This window comes from Drosophila rhopaloa, unplaced genomic scaffold, assembly GCF_018152115.1.
Source record: "Drosophila rhopaloa isolate 14029-0021.01 unplaced genomic scaffold, ASM1815211v1 contig_163, whole genome shotgun sequence".
NCBI lineage: Eukaryota > Metazoa > Arthropoda > Insecta > Diptera > Drosophilidae > Drosophila > Drosophila rhopaloa.
This window is the reverse complement of record NW_025335043.1, coordinates 1,286,140-1,305,344: the sequence shown is the minus strand read 5'-3', so window position 1 is coordinate 1,305,344 and position 19,205 is coordinate 1,286,140. Positions and strand designations below refer to the sequence as shown.

Below are 19,205 nucleotides of genomic sequence, written 5' to 3'. Positions count from 1 at the left end.
GTAAATTTTTAATAAATATATGTAAAATAATAATATATTAATAAAAACACTGTTTGATTTGGGTGAGATTTTATTTTGGTAGCTCTAATAGTTAAGCCATAAATATGTATTAATTTCTTATTCAAGTTTTGACTATTTAATTTATTATTGAATTGTTCATATTATAAGTTGTTTATTAATTTATTTGGAATAATTTGTTAGTTAATACTTATTAGATGGATAAATTCACAACATTTTCTTTAAACTAAATTCGTACACTACTAATTTTACTTAGCTTAAATTACATTTCCAAGTGGGATTTTAGGGTCTCTGGTTTAACCAATTTTCTGCGAATTTGTGGCAAAGCCACAATGGAGGCTACCTGAAACACCCTAAATACTCTTTCCAGGTAAACACGGTCTGGAATCGCGTGAATAAAGGCCGTGCTGGCTTAATTATACACACTATGTACTTAGAGGGTTTTTTCCAGAAAATTTCTTGCGAAAACACCTTGAGGTCAGGTCAGGTCCTGTCCTTTAAATTGTTGAAAAACGAATATATTTTGAAAAGAAATGAAGAAACCGTTGGCAATGCCTTTGCGCCCAGAGATTGTGCGATTCATGGTCACTCTAATTTAGGGCACGCGCTAGAACAACAAAGGCTAACGTGAATATTATTTTATTAATTTATTTAGAAGGAAATAGCAATTAAAAGACCGAATTATGTGCACCGGCTCGCCCAGCAGCAATGGCTCAGAGGAGGGTAGCAGCGCCTCGGACCAGCAGCCGCAGCAGGAAGTCCAGGAGGCTGAGCAACCCTCCACGCGAACCACCCACGCAGTTGTGCCAGCTGCCACATCGGAGGAAATCCTGGCCGAGTACGGGAGCAACCTGAAGCTCCTCGAGTGCAATTCGCAGGTGGCCGAGCTGCTGACCATTCTGCGCGACAAGTAGGTGGCTCTGAAAGTGGGTCAAAAGTCGTGTCCTCTACCAATCCCGAATTTCCACAACCACAGAAACACCACCCGCAGCGACTTCAAGTTCTATGCCGACCGATTGATTCGCCTTGTGATCGAGGAGTCCCTCAACCAGCTGCCATACACCCACTGCGACGTGGAGACGCCCACTGGAGCCATATACGAGGGCCTGAAGTACCGCTCCGGGAACTGTGGAGTGTCCATCATCCGGTCTGGCGAGGCCATGGAGCAAGGATTGCGAGACTGCTGTCGCTCCATTCGCATTGGCAAGATCCTGGTCGAATCCGATGCCAATACCCATGAAGCTCGTGTGGTGTATGCCCGCTTTCCGGATGACATTGGCAGCAGGCAGGTACTGCTGATGTACCCCATCATGTCCACTGGGAACACTGTGCTGCAGGCGGTGAACGTGCTGCGGGAACACGGAGTCCCCGAGAGCTGCATCATCCTGTCCAATCTGTTTTGTACTCCCATGGCCGCCCGCACCGTCGTGAATGCCTTCCCCAAGCTGAAGATCCTCACCTCCGAGCTGCACCCGGTGGCCCCCAATCACTTTGGGCAGAAATACTTCGGTACAGACTAGAGATTTGGAACTGTCATGCAGACTTGACGACTAAGCGCTGCTTAGGATAGGTAGCTGTCTCCCACAGACAATCGCCTGTCGCCTTCGCCCCACTAACGTGTGCTCCTCTCTCTTTGTTTCGTCCTCCAGATGGCATTTGAAACGACAAAACCGGCGTCGCCCAGCGGTCTACCAAACTACTTTAGCAACTGTTAGCTTTTCACAACTGGGTTTTAATGCAACTCTCAAATACGTTACGTTCGTTACGCACTATTGTATATATAGGAAATGAATAAATATTTAAAACGATTGGATGGTGGGACTTCGAAGCTAAGAGCTCATCTTGTAGTTGACCACGGTGTCCACCTTGTGGAGTCCGGTGGAAAAGGAGCGCAGCTGGACGGCCTGGGCATTCTGAATGATAATGGCACCCGTTTCGTCCCATTTGGCCGGAAGTTCGGTGTTTTGCAGAGTGTGGATCATGACGTCGAAGGTGCAGATGCAGTCGAGCAGTGGAAGATAGCTTACGGTGGCCGATATCTGACGCATCACGTCCCGAATCTCGTTCTGGATGCGAGCGAGCTCCTTGGTGGTCGTGAGCTTGGTGGGATCAGTATTTTCACCGTCGCCCAATTCGGCCTGCATCTTGAAGTCCCAGCACTCAAGCACTTCCTTGGTGTGGGCATTTGTGATGACCATGGAGATCTTGTTGATCATGTTTTTTGAAAGCCATTCTGGGGAATTTAAGAGGAAGAATGCCATTATAAAGTTTTCTAGAGTTACTGGGGAAAACTCACCTTCAGTTTGACTGAGCACGTTCTGCAAAAATGTCTGGATCTTCGGATCCTTTGACATCAAGATGGTCAGTCCATATTGTTGGGTGTTGTCAAAGTCTTCAGCTGGGTAAATGCCTCGTTGAAACAAAATAGAATTGATTCCATACTCTATGTTGGCAAAAAAAAACAAATTAGACGCCTTCAATGGCGGGCTTCTTTCGGATTGCAAGCTTTTGCGCTCTACTTACTCAGATATTCCGCAATAATCTGAGCGGATCCCTTAAGTGTGATGCAGTTCTTGGTTGCTTGAGCCGTTGACATGTTATTTTTAATGAAACAAACGACTTTTTACCAAATTTGATGAATAATTTGCGATTAATTGCCGCTATTTTTGAAAGCAGTTGTAGACAGTGTGACTGCGTTGGTATAGACGTAAAATACCAGACGGCATTAAGAATATACCAAAGTCCTCGATTTAAATACTATTCATGTAAAGTTGCCAGATCGACGTTTAACCGTAACCAGGGCTGGATCACTAAATTCAAACATAGACCAGTGCTGCCAAGCAATGGCTGTGAGGCGGGAAATTTAAACGAACACTTTACTCCACAAGAAAAACATCCAACCTCTTGATTGCAACAAATTCAGAATTTTAATGGCCATCCTCGTGTAAACTAAAACTAAGCATGAGATCCATTTTTGGGCGCAAAAGTGAATTTAAAACATTTACTCCACTAGAAAAACACCAAATCTCTTGATTGCAACAAATTCAGAATTTTATTGGCCATCCTCGTGTAAACTAAAACTAAGCATGAGATCCATTTTTGCGCGCAAAAGTAATTCCGCGTGGTTCGGCTAGGCAAGGTTCCTCCGGTTCATCGAATGCTGAATAGGCTGCCTGTCAAAAGACCAAAACGATACTTTGATTTAGCCAAAAAAATCGAGTGCCTAGTAAATTTAAATGATCCAAAACCGGGCTCGGTTTGTAAGAGCTTTGCTGGCTGCCCTCTCATTTGTAGTTTGTGTGAGGAAAATTAGCAGCAAAAGCAGATTGAAAATCAATAAAATCAAACCAAAATCAATCGTAAACAAAGTAGAAGAAGCCACAGGAAAACAACAAGAGGAAATCAGACCAAATCAAAAAGCAATCGTTTTTTTTTTTAATGTGAATTATTTGCAAGTTTTTAATTAAATTTTTTTCTTACGCATCGTTTTGTTTGTTTTTGTTTTTTTTTCGTTTTTGTTTGTTTAATGTTTTGTTTTAAATTAAAATTAAACTTTACATGGTATTTTTGGTATAAATCTTTCAATAATTAAATATATAAAAAATTTGCCACTTAAAATAATTGAAAATAATTTCTACGCACTTTCTCGCCTTTACGCCTAGCCATACAAACTGATGTCAACATACACATTGCGATAAAAAATAACTAATTTGCCATTTTACATATTTTGGTGTTAAAATTACGCAAATCAAAAACGAGGACAAATAAAATAATATTTCGAAATTAAGTAGCTTTATAGTGTTTGTGTGTGGGGTGTGTGTGTAAGCTTAAAGCTAGAGTTACGTTTAATTTAGGTGTAATTAAATACAATAAATTATGGTTAAAGAAGGGCTTGCATTAACTTAGTTGAAATGTACACAAAACTTATCGTTAGTTAAAACGAGAGCTATTTACAGGATTTATTACAAAGTTCTCGGCTACGTCAACCTTTGTTCTCATTTCAAGAGTATTGTCTATGATACAAAAACAAAAGCGCAACAGTGTCAGAGTCAGGGTCGAATCGGTAATGCTTTCCTCTCGAACTTTAAACTTCGATCATCTTTCGTACAATAAATAAATAATTCTGTTCAGATTTAAGATTTATACATTTCAAATATTCTGTCACCGTGCACAAAAACAAACGTAGCTAAAGTCAGTCTGGATCTGGAACTTTTCGCTCGGGGAGAAGGAACTCTGGTCTGGGGAAATCGTACGAATTTTGAAAAGTTTTCTGTTTCGGATTTGTGTTTTTTTTGTAGTTGCAAACTTTGAGAACGGTTGTGGGTCTTGGACTTGGTCTGCGGTGGTGCAACAAGTTCTCTATTTTTTTAAAATAGTAAAAAATTACAATTGTCGACGTTTTGAAGTGCAGGGAGTTTCGATTTTTTGTTTTTCGTTTTGTTTATAAAATCATAAAAATAATGAAACAAAATTCTATGCATTAATAGACGTTATTTAAGGTATGTATTTGGCCGTAGATTGCAACAAAATATCTGTGAAGAGATTAAATTATAAATAAAATTAAAAATTAATCTTTCAGTTCTTCATTTACTGTTAACTAAAAGCTGACTAACACCATTTCCACAAAAAGGGGCAACTACAAGCATTAAATTGCGCTCTCGAAGGAAAGAGTTCCATGCATGGGACGTTGAAGAGCAGGCCTTCAGCAAGAACCACTTGGAAATGTGTGTTTCTGGTTCTTTCGAGCTCAAGATCTCTCTTTGCTGTGAATTTTTTTGAAGGAGACGAGCACAAACTAAGGAAGTAATAGTGAACAGTGTTACCCAAATCGGAAACGCAGGAGATTAGTCAAGAGAAAATTACAAAAAAAAAACAATCACCAAATAAAAGTAAACAAGGAGCAGAATGAAATTGTTGGTTTGTTTGATTTGAATTGGGATCTTCCGGTGTTTTTTTTTTTTTGGTTTGTCAAAATCTACAGCCACGTGTTAATGTCTAATAACGAGTAGTAAATAAAATGAATTGCAAATCATAAAGTATAATGGGTTATTCGTTGGAGAGTAGTTGAATGTGGTTTGTTTTAAATATTTGCAAACTACAAAAATTACATCGAAAACAAAACAAAATTCAGTTCCCGTTTCAATTGTTTAGTCAGTACATTGGCTTTTGTGGGTGAGTGTTTTTTGGCGAACTTGCCAGCGTTTATGCGTGTGGATATTCGTGTATCTAACTTAAGAGAGCCTCTGTTGATTGTTATCGTAAATCTGGATATTCATATCTTCTGTGTGGGGGTGAGTAAACGTGGGCTGAGCCAAAGGATTCGACAAGTTTATCAGTACTCTAGTGGGGATAATGTCCCTTTTGTCCAATTGTCCGCTTGTCCGCTTGTTCGTTCGCCTGTCCTCTTGTCCGTCCGTCCGAGTTGCTTGATAATTTTGTTTTGTTTTGCTGTTTTTTTTTTTTACATTTACTTGTGGTGTTGGTTGGTGTGGTTTGTGTGATGAGTGAATTGAAAATATTTTAAGTTCCTATGTAAACACTATTTAAAATAAACCTTCTATAGCACCCTTTGTTTTTATTCGTATTTATTTGATTATTCTCGTTTTTAATTATTGCTCTTAATGTGATTTTAGTTTACAAAATAATAAATATTATGAACAACTTGGTTAGTTATTTATTTTGTTTACTCTTTGTTTTCGTTTTTAAGACTTTACGTTGTTTCTTTTTGGAATGTGTTCTCTAATAAAACTTTTAGTTCGTCGTTTTCAAAGTGACTGATTGCAGGGGGTGGTGTGGTGTGTTGTGGAGTGTGAATAGGTGTCTGGAGTTACGTTTTGGGTCCGATTCTGCATACTGTATTTGTACTCTCTGTCTGTGTGATTGGGTATGGAGGTGTCGCTTTATCAACTATATTTGGTTTATTTCACTTTCTCTCTCAGCTTTCCTTTCAGAAAGCTTCTATGCGGAAGGATAGCTGTGAAATGTGCAATGGGAATTTCGCTGGTTTTGCTTTTCTCTATTTTAGTTTGTAGTTTGTAGTACTTTGTAGATCTGTTTAGTTCTTTTATATTATTTTATGTTATGTTATTCATTATTTTGGTATGGGCACTGAGTTCGGTTTGCTTAATTTGATTCGGTTTCGGTTTTGTGCATAACTCGCGTTTGACTCGACGTTAAACAATCGATGCTATAGAAGTGCCTATTTTAGCAGTAATAACCTCCATGATAATTTACGCATGATTCGGGATTACTATTGCTGTACCTACTGTCGGGGCTATTGTTCTCGCAACGTTCGCCGAAGTAATCGGATGGGCAACTGAAAGACAAACGAGAATGGGTAAAGAGAGAGTTCAATTAGTACAAATCGTGTTTAATATTCAATATTCATACTATAATATATAAGGTATACACAAGTGGGGAAAATTGCGAATGCAAAATGGCCATGAACTGCGGTGCAGCATTCACTTGACCACTCGCAGATCCGGTCAAATATAAACAAAAGAACAAACAAATTAAGTGTGTGGCATTAAGCAAAATGAAAGTGGCTAGGGAAAGTGCGGCAGGGGCAGGTCGGTCGGCCAGTTTGTGGTATCGAAATGGAAATCGATTTTTCCCAACGCCCCCTCCACCAAGAATAAAAAAAGGAAAAGAGATCATCGCAAGGGTAGCGAGTGAAATGCGCTTTTTTGGGATCCAATTGGATCGAATCGAATCGAATCGAATCGGTTTGCGTGTGCACACTCGTACCGCCAGATAAAACGAGGCGCTGAAAGACATTATTCACATTGCATACACACACGGCTGCAAGTGGGCCTTTGTGGAGTTCTCTTCTCCGGCCACCAAATTTGTGGCCTTTTAATTGCGCTCAGTAATTCCCCTCAGCATTCCCTACTCTGTTTCCGAGCGTGTAATGCGATGCCAAAATATTACAAGATATATATTTAGATGGGGTCGGCGGCGCAGTCTTATCAGCTGTCACATGAGAGGTTTATCAAGCGAACCACTTGAGTTTCGGGATCACTTTCGAGGAGTCTAGCTCGGATTTGTGGCAGGATGCAGCGAGTGCACAGCGAAAAACTAGTCGTTAAAGTTTCTTCTTTTTCTTATATGAATAAGGTTTGACTGGATTACTTTGATCTTTAGTTAGGTTAATTATAAGAAATTTGAATAGGAATCACTAGAGAGTCTGAAGTCCTAACTAAGAAATAAGTCTGAATTAGAACGTGGAGATATATATGCAATGTTTTCTGAGCATTTTAAGCACTTAAAAAAGTTAGTTCAATTTGATTTGAAAAAGTTGAAAGGGAGTCTTTATTTAGACACTATATGCGGTTAATTTGCATTTGAATTTTTTAAAAGATGTTTTCGGGTATTGGATATTTCCTTTTGAAAGTCGGAAGGAAGTTGTAGGGTCAAGAAAAGTATACACTTTTGCAGTTATTATTTTGATAAAGAATTATAATTAAGATTGTGTAAAGAAAAAAAAAAAAATTTGTGTTTGTCTATACTGGCATTTGTCTATACTTGCTATTCGCTAGCCATTGATTTGACATACTCGTATAAAGAATGCCGAAGCAATGACTACTAGGTTTATATTATCAAGGAATGTTATAAGATTTAAAGTTACACATTTAGTACTCACATGCAGAAGATCGCGTTCAGATCCGCTATCATCATACAAGTGCCGCCATGGAGGCAGAATGCGAAGTGACAGGGGGTGCCCGAGCTGCGCGACTGGTCCAACGGAAAGAGAACTGAAAAGCAGGCAAAACAATTTGATTTACAAGGATGAATTTAAATAAATAAAATTATACAAGCGCCATAAATTAGAAATGAATTGGAGCATTCCGCAAGGGGCCGACGACATAACATCGAATGTGAGATGTGTGTGGCACATAAAATCCCACCCACGGATCAAAATCCAAACAGACTCACCTGCTGAGGCCTTGATCATGATGCGGCGCTTGAAGATCGCCTTGCTGGCTTTATTCTTGGCCCGGCACTCGTACTTGCCGGCATCGGAGGAACTATTGAAGGAGCGCACGATCAGCTCGGAACGTCTTCTGCAAAAGGGGTATTCCCCAAAAACAATTCATTAGATATATTACTTGGAAAAAGACCCCAAATCGAACTCACTTGTGATGCTTGAATTGGTAAACGTTGCGCTTGCGATTGATGGACTTGTCGTCCTTGAACCAGGTGACCTTCGGGGGCGGCTGGCCCGTCACCTTGCAGACGATCTTCAGCTCCCGGCCGTGCTCGATGGTGGTATTGTTCGGCACCGAGGTGATCGACGTGATCGATGCGTTCTGTGCTGTAAGAAAGACCAGGCAAACCATTAGGCCATGCATTTCGCTTTCCGGTGATTTCGATTTTTCGATCTTCAATCGATCGAGAACATCAACAACTTTGGATATAAGGGGATAATGGCGGAATTTTCCACCTGCCTTTATCGACTTCATATGATTCTCAGACAGCCGTAAACAAAATAGCTAACTAGAAATTATTCGAATTCTTGGTGAATTTTCACTTGCGCTTTTTTTATGGTCGTCGCGTTTGTTTGGTCTTTTTGCTTCTTAAGTTGGCTGGAGATCGTTAAAAAGTGTTCATTTGTTTGGCACTTTTTGAAGGTGAAAAAGTTTATGGGCGGAAAATTGGTGCAGTTGCTATGACAAAGCAAATTAATGGGTTTGTACGTCAAGATTTTATTTCTTCTATTGACTTGTATTGCAATTTAATATCTAATAAAATCTGGATTTTTTATTTTTACCGGAGAATGACTGATTAAATTGTAGTTCTTATCTAAGGGATCACGCTTTTATGACCATCCCCAACCTCCATCACGTGCCCCTAGCTTTGCACTCTTTATCAAGAGGCTTGTCCCCCACTTGCGGTTTAAATATATTTCTTTATAAGTTACCCAATTACATATTAAAGAGTCACAACAGACTGACTCATCAATGCCGACAAATTGGCAATGAAACTTGTGTCTCTTCGGCGAATGGCGAATCGCGAAAGACGAAAGGCGATGTGCCACTCCCCCGCCGGCGAGTGCCTAAATTAGCCGCCATATCACGTGTCCGGTGGGCGGGGGCGGGCTTAGTGGGGGTTTGGGGGGAGGGGCCGGGTTGGCTAAGTGCTCGTCACATGCTAATTGAGACCTGCGTGCGCTGTCCAAGTGATTCACCAGCGGTGATCATGATCATTCATCGATCGGCGGGTCTATTTCGGTGCTATTCCTCGCACTGCGGTGGGTGGCAGGAAAAGGTGGCAGGAAAGAGTGCACATCCACAGAACACCCTCGGTCGTTATGCAATTGGCAGGGAATACGAATGTACTATACATCTATTTATTCCACGCGGGTGAGGCAGTTCCAAGCAGTCTACAAAGTCTGCGCTGATTTAATGCCCGGCAAATGTTAATTTATGCGATGAGGATCGCGTGGCCAGACGAAGCTGTCCATATGGATATATGTATATATATACATATATAATGTGATTTTATATTTGAAAATGTACACTGGGCGAAAGCGACACGCAAGGATGGGTTTTAAGGTTTTGGAATTGGAAAAAAATGCATTTAAATGGAAAAGGTTTGCCTTGAAATTCCCTTGAATGCCATAATTTATAAAAAAAAGATTAAAGATTCAATTAACTTAATACAATTGCATTAGAAATATTTAAATAAATATTTTTAATATCTTTAAAGTAAAGCATAAGTTTCTTCTAATATTATATGGAAGAATAAAATGTTGGAGAGGAGATAATCTTGAAAGAACCCCTTAAAACTCTTTGAGGATGTAACTTTTAAGAAAAATAAATTGCATAGTTCTATTCTCTTTCTTTTTTACCTTGATTGCCCCATCTACTTAGAGACTTTGTTTTGGTTTCCAGTGTAAATGTTTCTATAGGTGTATTTATTCTATAACATTTTGAGTATATTTAAAGATAAATTATTGTTTATAATTTATGTTTGGCCCAGCGTCGGGCCATAAAGCAGCATTTTAATTGTGCGCGCCACTTTCTCACGCTCCCAAATTGTGAGTCGTCTCTGTGTGCGTGTGTATCTGTGTGGCAATGGATATGTGTGTGTGTGTGCATCTGTGTGGAAGAGATCCAAAACGTCAACTCACAAGTGTCCACGGCACACAAGGCGATTAAGAATTGAAGGCACCCAACACACGGGCACACGCAAAACAAGTTGACAATTGTCATGAACAGCTCCTACTTCATATGCCCACCCGTCCACCCTTCCCCCCCGAAATGCCCCTCAGCGGTTCCCGCTTTGATTTAACCAGAAATCCCAGCCAGAATAATAAGATGAACATTTTTATTTGCCTTCTGCGTGTGTTCGGCTTTCGGTTCAGCCAAAAATTGGCATATCATATTGCCCACTTCCCCACCGCCTCCACCGATCTTATTATTATTATGACTTAATTATGCGCTTCAAAATATGTGCTTTTGTTCGGGCCATTGGTCTTTTTGGCAGCACAGAAGAAAAAAAAAACAAATCATTTTTGAAATTATTTGATGTGTGAATAGTGTTCAACCTAAATGATTGTTAACAAGTAGACTGGCAATAAAAGCTAATGCTTGATTAATTAAAATGCTAATTCAAATAAATGCTAATGCAAATAAAAATCTTTGAAAATATGGATTACATTTACATGCTTTTAACATATCTGATTGAAAATATATTACATTTCTTGTATATATTATCTCTTCATATATTTCTTTCTGTGTGTAATTAGATTTCGCCCATTGCCGTTTGATTTGTCAATGTCAATTGGTTCGGAGGATAAAGGATGAACGAATCGAACTGAAATCCGATACCCTGCTCCAGCCGGGCGCATTGGCCTTTCAGTTGGCCCTGGTGTGTGCGTTTGGCGAGTGCGTCAACAACTTTGGGCCAGTGCCTACGTCAAAAAGGCTGATGTCGCGACGCGCTTCCGGAAAAGTCTGGCATACACAAGTACAAGTACAAGTGGCAAGTAGCAAGTGCCACTATGGAAGGAAGCGCTGCCAAAGAAAACGGAGGAAAACTGTCGTCGTCGTCGTCGCCTCGTTGCCTGCCTCCCCAATTTAGCACACAGACAGCACAGCGACAGGGAGCATTAAAATAACTTTTCATATTTCAAATAATATTTTTGCATTTCATTTTGGGGCCCGACGCGCTTTTCTTCCCGAGCGTGACGCTGCCGCCAATGATTCATGCAAATCCATCAAGAAAAGCGGGTAGCATCGGGGGAAAAACATGTGGTTATCGCTCAGGTTGTCGGGCGAAAATGAAGTTGCTTTGCATTGAATTAATCAGCGGAATTGCATGCGACACGCCGACTGGCGCCATCTGCCGGGTCAAATTGGCTGCGAACCCATCAACTCTATATATATATATATATATTCACGTTCGCCATGCGATATTCACTATTCATTCATCCACCAGACGGCAATTTACATAGTCATTACCACGCCGATCATTGTTCGCCTGGGTTTATCCCAATTGTGCAATGTGAAATGCGCTTTTCGCTTATTATTTCTCCCTCAAAAGATATATGTTGTGTTATTTGTATAATCTTCCAATACTCGCTGCGAGTGGGAACGAAAGAGACAATTTATTTTGGCAGCTCGGCGAGTGACCCACATTTGCCAAGATGCCACGATGCCGAGATGCTGCCGCTGTCAGCGGAAGTTTTTCCAAAAAATAAAATTCATATAAATTTCCCTCTTTAACCGACGCGGTTATTTATGATTTCGAATGCGTTCGAGTGTTATTTATTTGATTATTTTTGATTCATTTTTATTGGCTCGCGACATTGTGTCACTGCTGGATTGGATTCTCTTGCGTAGAGTTCCCGACGTCAGTGATTTATCGGGCCATAAACAAACACTACGAGTGCGCTTCATGCGATATGTATCCGTCACTATCTTATTTGTCTGGATGAAACTTAACAATTGTAGCACGCGTCTCATTCGGGGCACTTCAGTTAACGCCCTGATAATATTTGCGTGATTACGGCCCCAGGGCAGATAAGTGTCTTCCATACAAGTTTATTGGCTGAGGTGTCCATAGTGCCAGTGGGCATTGCGCATACGCCGTGTTGGCCTAGGCAATGGCAAATAATTGCTCATAGCGCCGCTTGCCAGTAAAGTGCAAGTCAATTACTGTTATCAGTGTGAAAACAGGCTATTTACTTTTATTCTGCATGTTAAAATCAGCTGAACTAATAACTCATGTGCAAATCAGATAATTGAATTTAAATCTTGCTACTTTTCCAGGATTATCTGGGCTTACGCATCTTGGTAATGTTTGGTCGCAAAGATTTCTCCCATTTCTTAGTATAAAAACTGCCTTTGGAAATACAAAACTAAAATCTTTTTAAGCTAAAACACTTGTATCACATATAATTTTCCCTAACCATTACTTCACGTGTGTGTCTGGGAAAGATTTAAAAGCATTTTTGAAGACATTCCAATACGAAATTCGATATGCCAGCAGATATGTCCAAGTAAACCAAAGTTCCAATACCCAAGCAAACATGGGAAACATCTTCCGATTCATTTCGAATAAAACAGCAACAAACATAGGCGAATGATGTCGTTTCTTTTTCACAAAACACAAGACGGGAAAGTCAAAGAAAAGATTTTCGCATGTTGTGAGTTGGGCAAAAGGCAGATGGATGGGATGGCTAGATGGCTGTATGGATAGATGGGAGATGGGTGAATGGATGGCTGGCACGTGTGGCCAAAATGCTGGCAGAACTAATAAAACCAGGAAAATAGCAGCAACGTTGTCGCCATTTGGCTGACGTCGATTTTTCCATGTTTGTTTGCGATTCTTGTCGTCTTTTTTCTATTCACGTTGTCGTCTTGTTTATTTGCACATTGCGTATACGCACTGTGATTTCCTTTGAAGCGCTGCCTTTCCACGTTTTTGTCGCTGGCGCTGACAACTCAAGCAAATAGAGAGACAGCAGCAATAACAAGAATCATTTCGTGGGGGTAAATCTTCAGCGGCAACAAACAGAATAGCAAATGGAAACTGCTGGGATCCAGTCTGAGGCGCATTTCCATTAGGAAGAATGAGAAGTGTAATCTCGCCTAGATAAGCGATAAGCATAAGGCCCCATATCCCCATCAGCCAACACCCCGCCCCCAGATCTTCTATAGCTCACACATTTGAACTTCCCCTTTCACATGTATTTTTAACCGCTGTCTGCAGCGTTTAATTAAGTCAAGTGAGCGAAGATCGCTGGCCCCCATGCATCGCCATCGGCATCAATTGTCTTTGCCTCAGTTTCAGCCGCTAAATGCCAACAAATTCGCTTCACTTCGCTGCTGATCTGCTCTGATCTGATCTGATCTGCTCGGTTCTATTCTGCCTACCTCTTTTATAGCGCATTTGTTTTGTTTATTCGGCTGGCTTTCTTTGTTTGCCGCTGCTCTATTTTCTTCTCCCTTCTTTTTGGCCGTCTCGTTTTTGGGTTTCTGTGCGCCCAGCTGTTACGCCAAACCAGAACGGCGATCTCCAACCTCCCATCGGTCATATATCGCCATATATGCCTTATCACCGAGGCAAACATTCTCACGTTCCTCTGACTAATGCCCCCGAAAAGCTTATCACTAAGTCAGCCACCGTTGCCACCGTTGCTTTTTTGGCTAATGCGGGTGGTAATGATACTGCTAACGCTGCAGCTGCTGTTGCAGATAACACAAAGCCCAGATTTATGAGGAAACTTTTACTGCAATGTGTTATTAAAGATTATGGAGTTACTTCAAAGAGGGAATCTTCTTTAAAATATTCCCAAACTAACGTGCAATTAATTTTTTTTAATTTTTATGGCCTTTAGACTAGGTAATTGCCAAATTAAATACCACTATATAAAAATATCTTTATTAGTTATGGGTGTCAATTACTAATAATTGTAGTATGCTCGTGCGCTTACACGTATTTTCAAAAATATATTGTATCTTTACACAACGAATTCCCAAAATAAATAGTCTAGACATGTGCTAAGCGTTCAGAAATTAGCTTGACGTTCAGCAGATTTATTAAATGGCAAATTTATTTTATTTCCTATATATAAAGTCTACGACCAATTAACCAAATCGTTAGTTTAATTGGTCTATCTTTATCTATTGAATACATTTTATATTTATGCCTTAGAATTTTATTAATTCTTTAGAATTATATGAATTCTTCAGAATTATATTAATTCAGAATTATATTAATTCAGAATTATATGAATTCTTAAGAATTATATGAATTCTTAAGAATTATATTAATTCTTAAGAATTATATTAATTCCTGAGAATTATATTAATTCTTTAAAATATCTTCTTAATTGGGAAACTTTAGTGCCCTAGTTTTGGACTTTTATAAATGTAGAAATGCCCAATTATTAATAATAATAATAAATGGAAGATATTGGTTCAAATCTACGAAAAGTACTGAACTTAATTTCAATTTTGAACTTTGAATTGATCCCCTGATAAAATTATAATTCAAATTGGTAATCGATAATTTACTTTACTTAACATTTAGTGGAAATTGTATAATATTTTTTGAGATGTATAAAGAAAAATCTATTTAGCCTCAATCAATCTCCCATTTCCCAGTTTATCCTCCTGTTAATTTATGTAACATTATCATTAAGTTGTAAATGGTCTGAATTATCAATGTCACCCATAACATTTATCAAACAATATGCGATCTCTGAAGGGTAAGACACTCAACCTCATTCAATCTCCGCCTTATCTGCTCCCATTCCAAAACTCCCCGCTTAACTCCCGATTTACAATCTGCTGGCATTCTATCAGGAATGGAATTCTTCATCTCGATAACAACGTAACAAACTTTCCACGATGCACGTGATGAAGATGCGTCAACAGTGGGTGGCAGATGACGTAGTCGGGAGTTGTTGACTCTGCTGTTACCTACTGCTTTTCCCGCTCCTGTTACTGTCTTTGTTGTTATTCTTATTCTTATTGTTATTGTTATTAATATTGTTATTGTTGGTGTGATTGTTTGGGACCACCTCTTGGCATGTTTTTCACGAAACTGTCAAAATGTTATGCAAATGTTTGCTCAGCGATTCTATGTAAATTTGTCCGTATTCCATAGCCATTTAGCGCTCTCACCAAATATTTCTCCCTGTGCATAATTCAGCTTGTTGTTTTGTTTGTTTGTTTGTGTTGTTTGTGTTGCTTTCCCCCTTTTTGTTGGGGGCGTGTGAATCCAAACAATGCGGCAGTGATAAAGCCGATAAGCCCGAAGGGGGCGGTGGAAAAACTGCCGGTGTTTGTCTTCGTATTTCAGGGTTGGATATTCCATTTATGCTTGGTTCTTCAACTTGACATAATAGTGCATACTCGGCCAGTGAGTCACTCGATTTATCAATGGCATAACTCTAGTATTAGCTAAACGTGATATCAGCTTAGAGAATGCGTTGTCGTCACATATAACTTTGACAATCTGAGATGACTAACATCTTAAAAATGCTTTGATTGCAAATCAAACAAAATCGACAATTAAATGGAGTTTAGCGATCACTGATTAGATAGTTGTGGTATTTATACTGATGGTCATATGAATTAAAGAATAGTGGACACTTATGCTTACACAAATATTTTTAAAGATGTAAGTGTATCATATTAATTATTATTGCTGTGTTTATAGATCTTTTGTATTTTTGTTGGACTTATCTATCAAACGATTTTTTTATAATTTCAAATCTGATTTAGGTTGATTTAGAACATATTACTCCTGGCAATTATTTAAAATCTATGTAAGCCCCATCTATAAAAATGAATTAGTAAGCTAAAATAAAGCCTAAAATATCCAAATTTTCTTACTTCGTAAATACATGTTTTAAAAATTTCTTTCAGTGCTTGTACACAAACAACTTGGGTACGTTTTTCTGCCCTTGCTGACAGCGTGTGATATTTTCCGAATGCAATCCAGTGGGTGTCTACATGCGCCCAAGGTTAAGATAGTTTGCTTTGTGCCTCTCACTCTTCGTCACGCTCACTGTCATCAAAATCCCAGTCTGTTATCTGTTATCGTCTGCTGCGAGTATTTTTGTTCGTATTATTTTTACGACTTTGTTTGATTAATGCAAATCGAAAATTGCAACTTGCAGAAGTTCGCTTCCATATTATTTCCCCTGTCGCCTCAGCTTGAATGGGGGCTTCTGCTCATCAGGCTTCTTGGGTTCGGATGGCTGGCGCACAAAGCGCCTGATTGCTGATAGCCATCTCAGGGCAGACCGCAGACCAAGAAGACCCAGTAACCAGTACCCAGTACCCAGTACCCAGTACCCAATACCCAAGGCCCAGAGCGGAGACACGGACGAAGCCATCGGGCCAAGACCGCGACGACTGACTGCAATTGTTTGGCAATGACAAAGCGCACCTCCCAGCCGGGCCAAGACTTCCAAGACGGCCATGAAGGAAAGGCGGCGGGGGAGGGGGCAGATGCAGAATAAACAAACCATAATTAAGTTGCACTCGCCGCAGATGCAGATGCAGATGGAGCTGGCGGCTTAGTCGTTCACTAAGTCAGTGAGTCAGGATGAGGACGCAAAACGTGGACGATGATCTTAATTCTTTTTAAATCGATCAATTTCCCCCGACGACATTTTTGTTTGCTGCCAGCCCATCCCCACACAGAACAAAAAATTGATCAAGTTTTTAATTTAACAAAGAAAATAAAGAGATAATCAAATAAACACATTTTCAAATTTAAAAAAAATATAAACATATATAATTATATATATATAATCAACCGTTTCAGTAGTTTATCCGAAAAACTAATGCGGTAAGTTACAAAATTAAAAAAAATATAAAAATATGTGCAGTAATGGGAACACAAAAAAATATTTTTAAATACATTAACAATATATTTTTAATATTTAAAAATAAATTTGTGCAGGAGCTTTAACAAGCAACTTAAACTTGATCGCATATAAGAACTGATATTCATGTATATTGTTGAGAGATTTAAAAGCAAGCTAAAGTGTAAGAAAACAATAGGCTATCTAATATTGGAGCACTGTCAAAACTCCACTAAGAAATGTTGAAGACAATTCTTTTGTAAGCTTCAGGGGTTTAAATGTAACTTCAAATTATAAACAATTTTTTATACAACATATTGATCATATTTTTTCCCCGTGCAGCCTGAGGTTACAGTCGTGGCCTCGTCTGGATTTTGAGTTACGTGGGTGAGCCTGGCCAACAAGTGGAATGACTAAGCGTTCTTCGGGCCCCTCTGTCTGCGTGTCTGTGTGTCTGCGTCTTTGTCAGCTTATCGCGATGGGGACGCGCCCTGCAGGCTCTAAAAATAGCCAGAAAGTTATCATGGCCCCCGCTCGGCAATGGCTAACTCAATAATAAGCCGGCATCTCATCGACATCATCCTGGTTATGATCGTTGTGGCCGAATCTAGAGCAAAATCTTGACCGAACCGAAGTTAACCCAATTTCAGGTGAATTGCCGCAAAAGGAAAATGAGCACATTACCGCAAGAGAGAGAGAGAGAAAGGTGGAGTGGCAAGTGGAGGAAAAGTTGCAAACTGCAGTGGCAAAGACTCCTCATTCTCATCCTCATCCTCATGACGAGCTTATCTCGGACACGTACTGGGATTTGAGCCTGACTGACATTTGTCAGCGCTGTGAATCCTTCAGCCGTTTCAGCCGCTTCAGAGCTGCTGATCTGCTGATCTGCTGAGCCGACAACTTCAAAGTTTTCCACTCCCGGCAGTGGGTTTTCTGTTTCTTGTGTTTATCAGCGTGAGAAAATCTGGGCAGAACCATTTTTTATTTCGCATTGTTTTGGGGCCTGGAAAGAGAGAGTGGGGCTGCAGCTGGCTGAAAAACGACGACCTTCGGCGAGCGGACTTAACGGTTCACACCCACAACGATCAACTCACTACCAACTCAGCTGGCCAAAAGCCCGGCAATCCAGCACCTGGCAGTTAAATTTGGTGCATGTTCGCTGATTGAACACAAATGATACGGAAGTCGGCCGGGCCAACTGGCCGGTCTGCATTTTCGTGGTGTGTGTAAAGTTCTCACGCTTTGGCCACTTGGATTACCCGCCAGATTACATGAAAAGCGCCTACACTCGTAAAGCGGGCGCATAAATCAGCTGAGCAGGAAAAAAGTAGCAGCAGCAGCAGCAGCAGAAACAGCAACTGCAACAGCAACAGCAGAAGCCACTGCAAGCTGCAACTGCAACTGCTGCAGCCAGAGTTGGCAGCTTTTGAAGTTGTACGCACGCCAAAAGCGGCTTAAATGTCCAAAAGTGGGCAACAACTTTGGTAACAACAACACAGCACTCGGCGAGTGGAAAATGTGAAAATGCCTGGAGAAAAGGCAGGCAAAAGCAACCAAAAGTGAACTTCAGCTATTTGTGGGAACTTCTCGACGGTTGCAGTTGCACTTTTCCACCAGTAGTCAGTCGCCTTGCCACTTCGGGAAAAAAGTGGAAAACAGACCGCAAACGAAATTAATCATACGCACCATTGAACAGCGATGACGTAACGAGCCGGCGGCTCTCTGTTGGCCATGATTCGCTGGCTCTTCCAGCTAAATATCAACACTCATCATCATCGGCGGCGGCCGCAACTGCCACGCCCACAATTCTTGGAAACCATTCGGCAGACGGCAACAATCTGTGCAAATATCTATACTTATCCCACATATATATCTGTACTAAATATATATATCGGTGGAAATCAACGAAATTGTATGCGTTTGTGTGTCCTATAATTGCAGTGCCGGAAAATGCGATTCGCATTTTTACTGCTGCATTTTCCATTTACTTATTGAGCTCTTAATAAATTCATCTTTCGAAATACTTTCTGTTTACACTCGGCTTGACTCTGTTTTGACTGTCGAAATATTTATGACTCTGACAGCCTTGTGTTCCCCAGCTATCGGTCGCGTCTTTTGGTTATATTTTCCGCGAAACACCATTTGCAGTTCATTTAACTGCAGGCGTTAAGTGTGCGGCAAGGCCATTCGTTATCAGAACCCATTAGATAAGATTCACCTTATCTATTTTGATTTTAGCTGACCCTAAGTCTGGCAAAACATTTTACTATTGTTCTTGGGAACCCCAAATATGTTTTAATTGATTGGAACCCCATGAAATGATACTGGGAAACCCATTTCTTGCACCAGCTATTTT

The 19,205-nt window shown here is 40.2% G+C and overlaps 3 protein-coding genes across 8 annotated transcripts in view; 1 reads left to right on the top strand and 2 right to left on the bottom strand.

The window, feature by feature from the left end:
- Nucleotides 1-598: 598 nt before the first annotated feature.
- On the top strand, nucleotides 599-1,826 carry LOC108037501 (uracil phosphoribosyltransferase homolog). 2 transcript variants are annotated; one of them, XR_001768892.2, is made up of 3 exons: nucleotides 600-928; nucleotides 995-1,588; nucleotides 1,668-1,826. XR_001768892.2 is itself a non-coding variant. In XM_017114078.2 (2 exons), exons 1-2 carry the CDS (start codon nucleotides 702-704, stop codon nucleotides 1,536-1,538), a joined length of 771 nt encoding a protein of 256 aa, XP_016969567.1. In that variant the 5' UTR covers nucleotides 599-701; the 3' UTR covers nucleotides 1,539-1,826. The 2 variants fall into 2 exon arrangements, 1 of the variants encoding a protein (XP_016969567.1); XM_017114078.2 differs by having other exon boundaries at nucleotides 599-928; nucleotides 995-1,826.
- On the bottom strand, nucleotides 1,730-2,727 carry LOC108037503 (mitotic spindle assembly checkpoint protein MAD2A). The gene is made up of 3 exons (XM_017114079.2): nucleotides 2,542-2,727; nucleotides 2,315-2,461; nucleotides 1,730-2,251 (listed from the first exon to the last, which is right to left on the bottom strand). Exons 1-3 carry the CDS (start codon nucleotides 2,612-2,614, stop codon nucleotides 1,848-1,850), a joined length of 624 nt encoding a protein of 207 aa, XP_016969568.1. The 5' UTR covers nucleotides 2,615-2,727; the 3' UTR covers nucleotides 1,730-1,847.
- Nucleotides 2,728-3,153: 426 nt separating this feature from the next.
- The window catches only part of LOC108037483 (protein vein), a 35,473-nt gene continuing 19,421 nt past the window's right edge, over nucleotides 3,154-19,205 (bottom strand). Inside the window, exons 2-6 of one of the 5 annotated variants that reach the window (XM_044457744.1) lie at nucleotides 8,155-8,332; nucleotides 7,954-8,081; nucleotides 7,661-7,772; nucleotides 6,285-6,334; nucleotides 3,154-3,191 (exon numbers count right to left, since the gene is read on the bottom strand). In XM_044457744.1, coding sequence (XP_044313679.1) covers nucleotides 3,169-3,191; nucleotides 6,285-6,334; nucleotides 7,661-7,772; nucleotides 7,954-8,081; nucleotides 8,155-8,332 — 491 coding nt within the window. In that variant the 3' untranslated portion in view covers nucleotides 3,154-3,168. Of the gene's footprint in view, nucleotides 3,192-4,002; nucleotides 4,551-5,668; nucleotides 6,335-7,660; nucleotides 7,773-7,953; nucleotides 8,082-8,154; nucleotides 8,333-19,205 lie in introns of those variants that run through there. The other 4 variants (XM_044457742.1, XM_044457743.1, XM_044457741.1 and 1 more) reach the window with 4 other exon arrangements.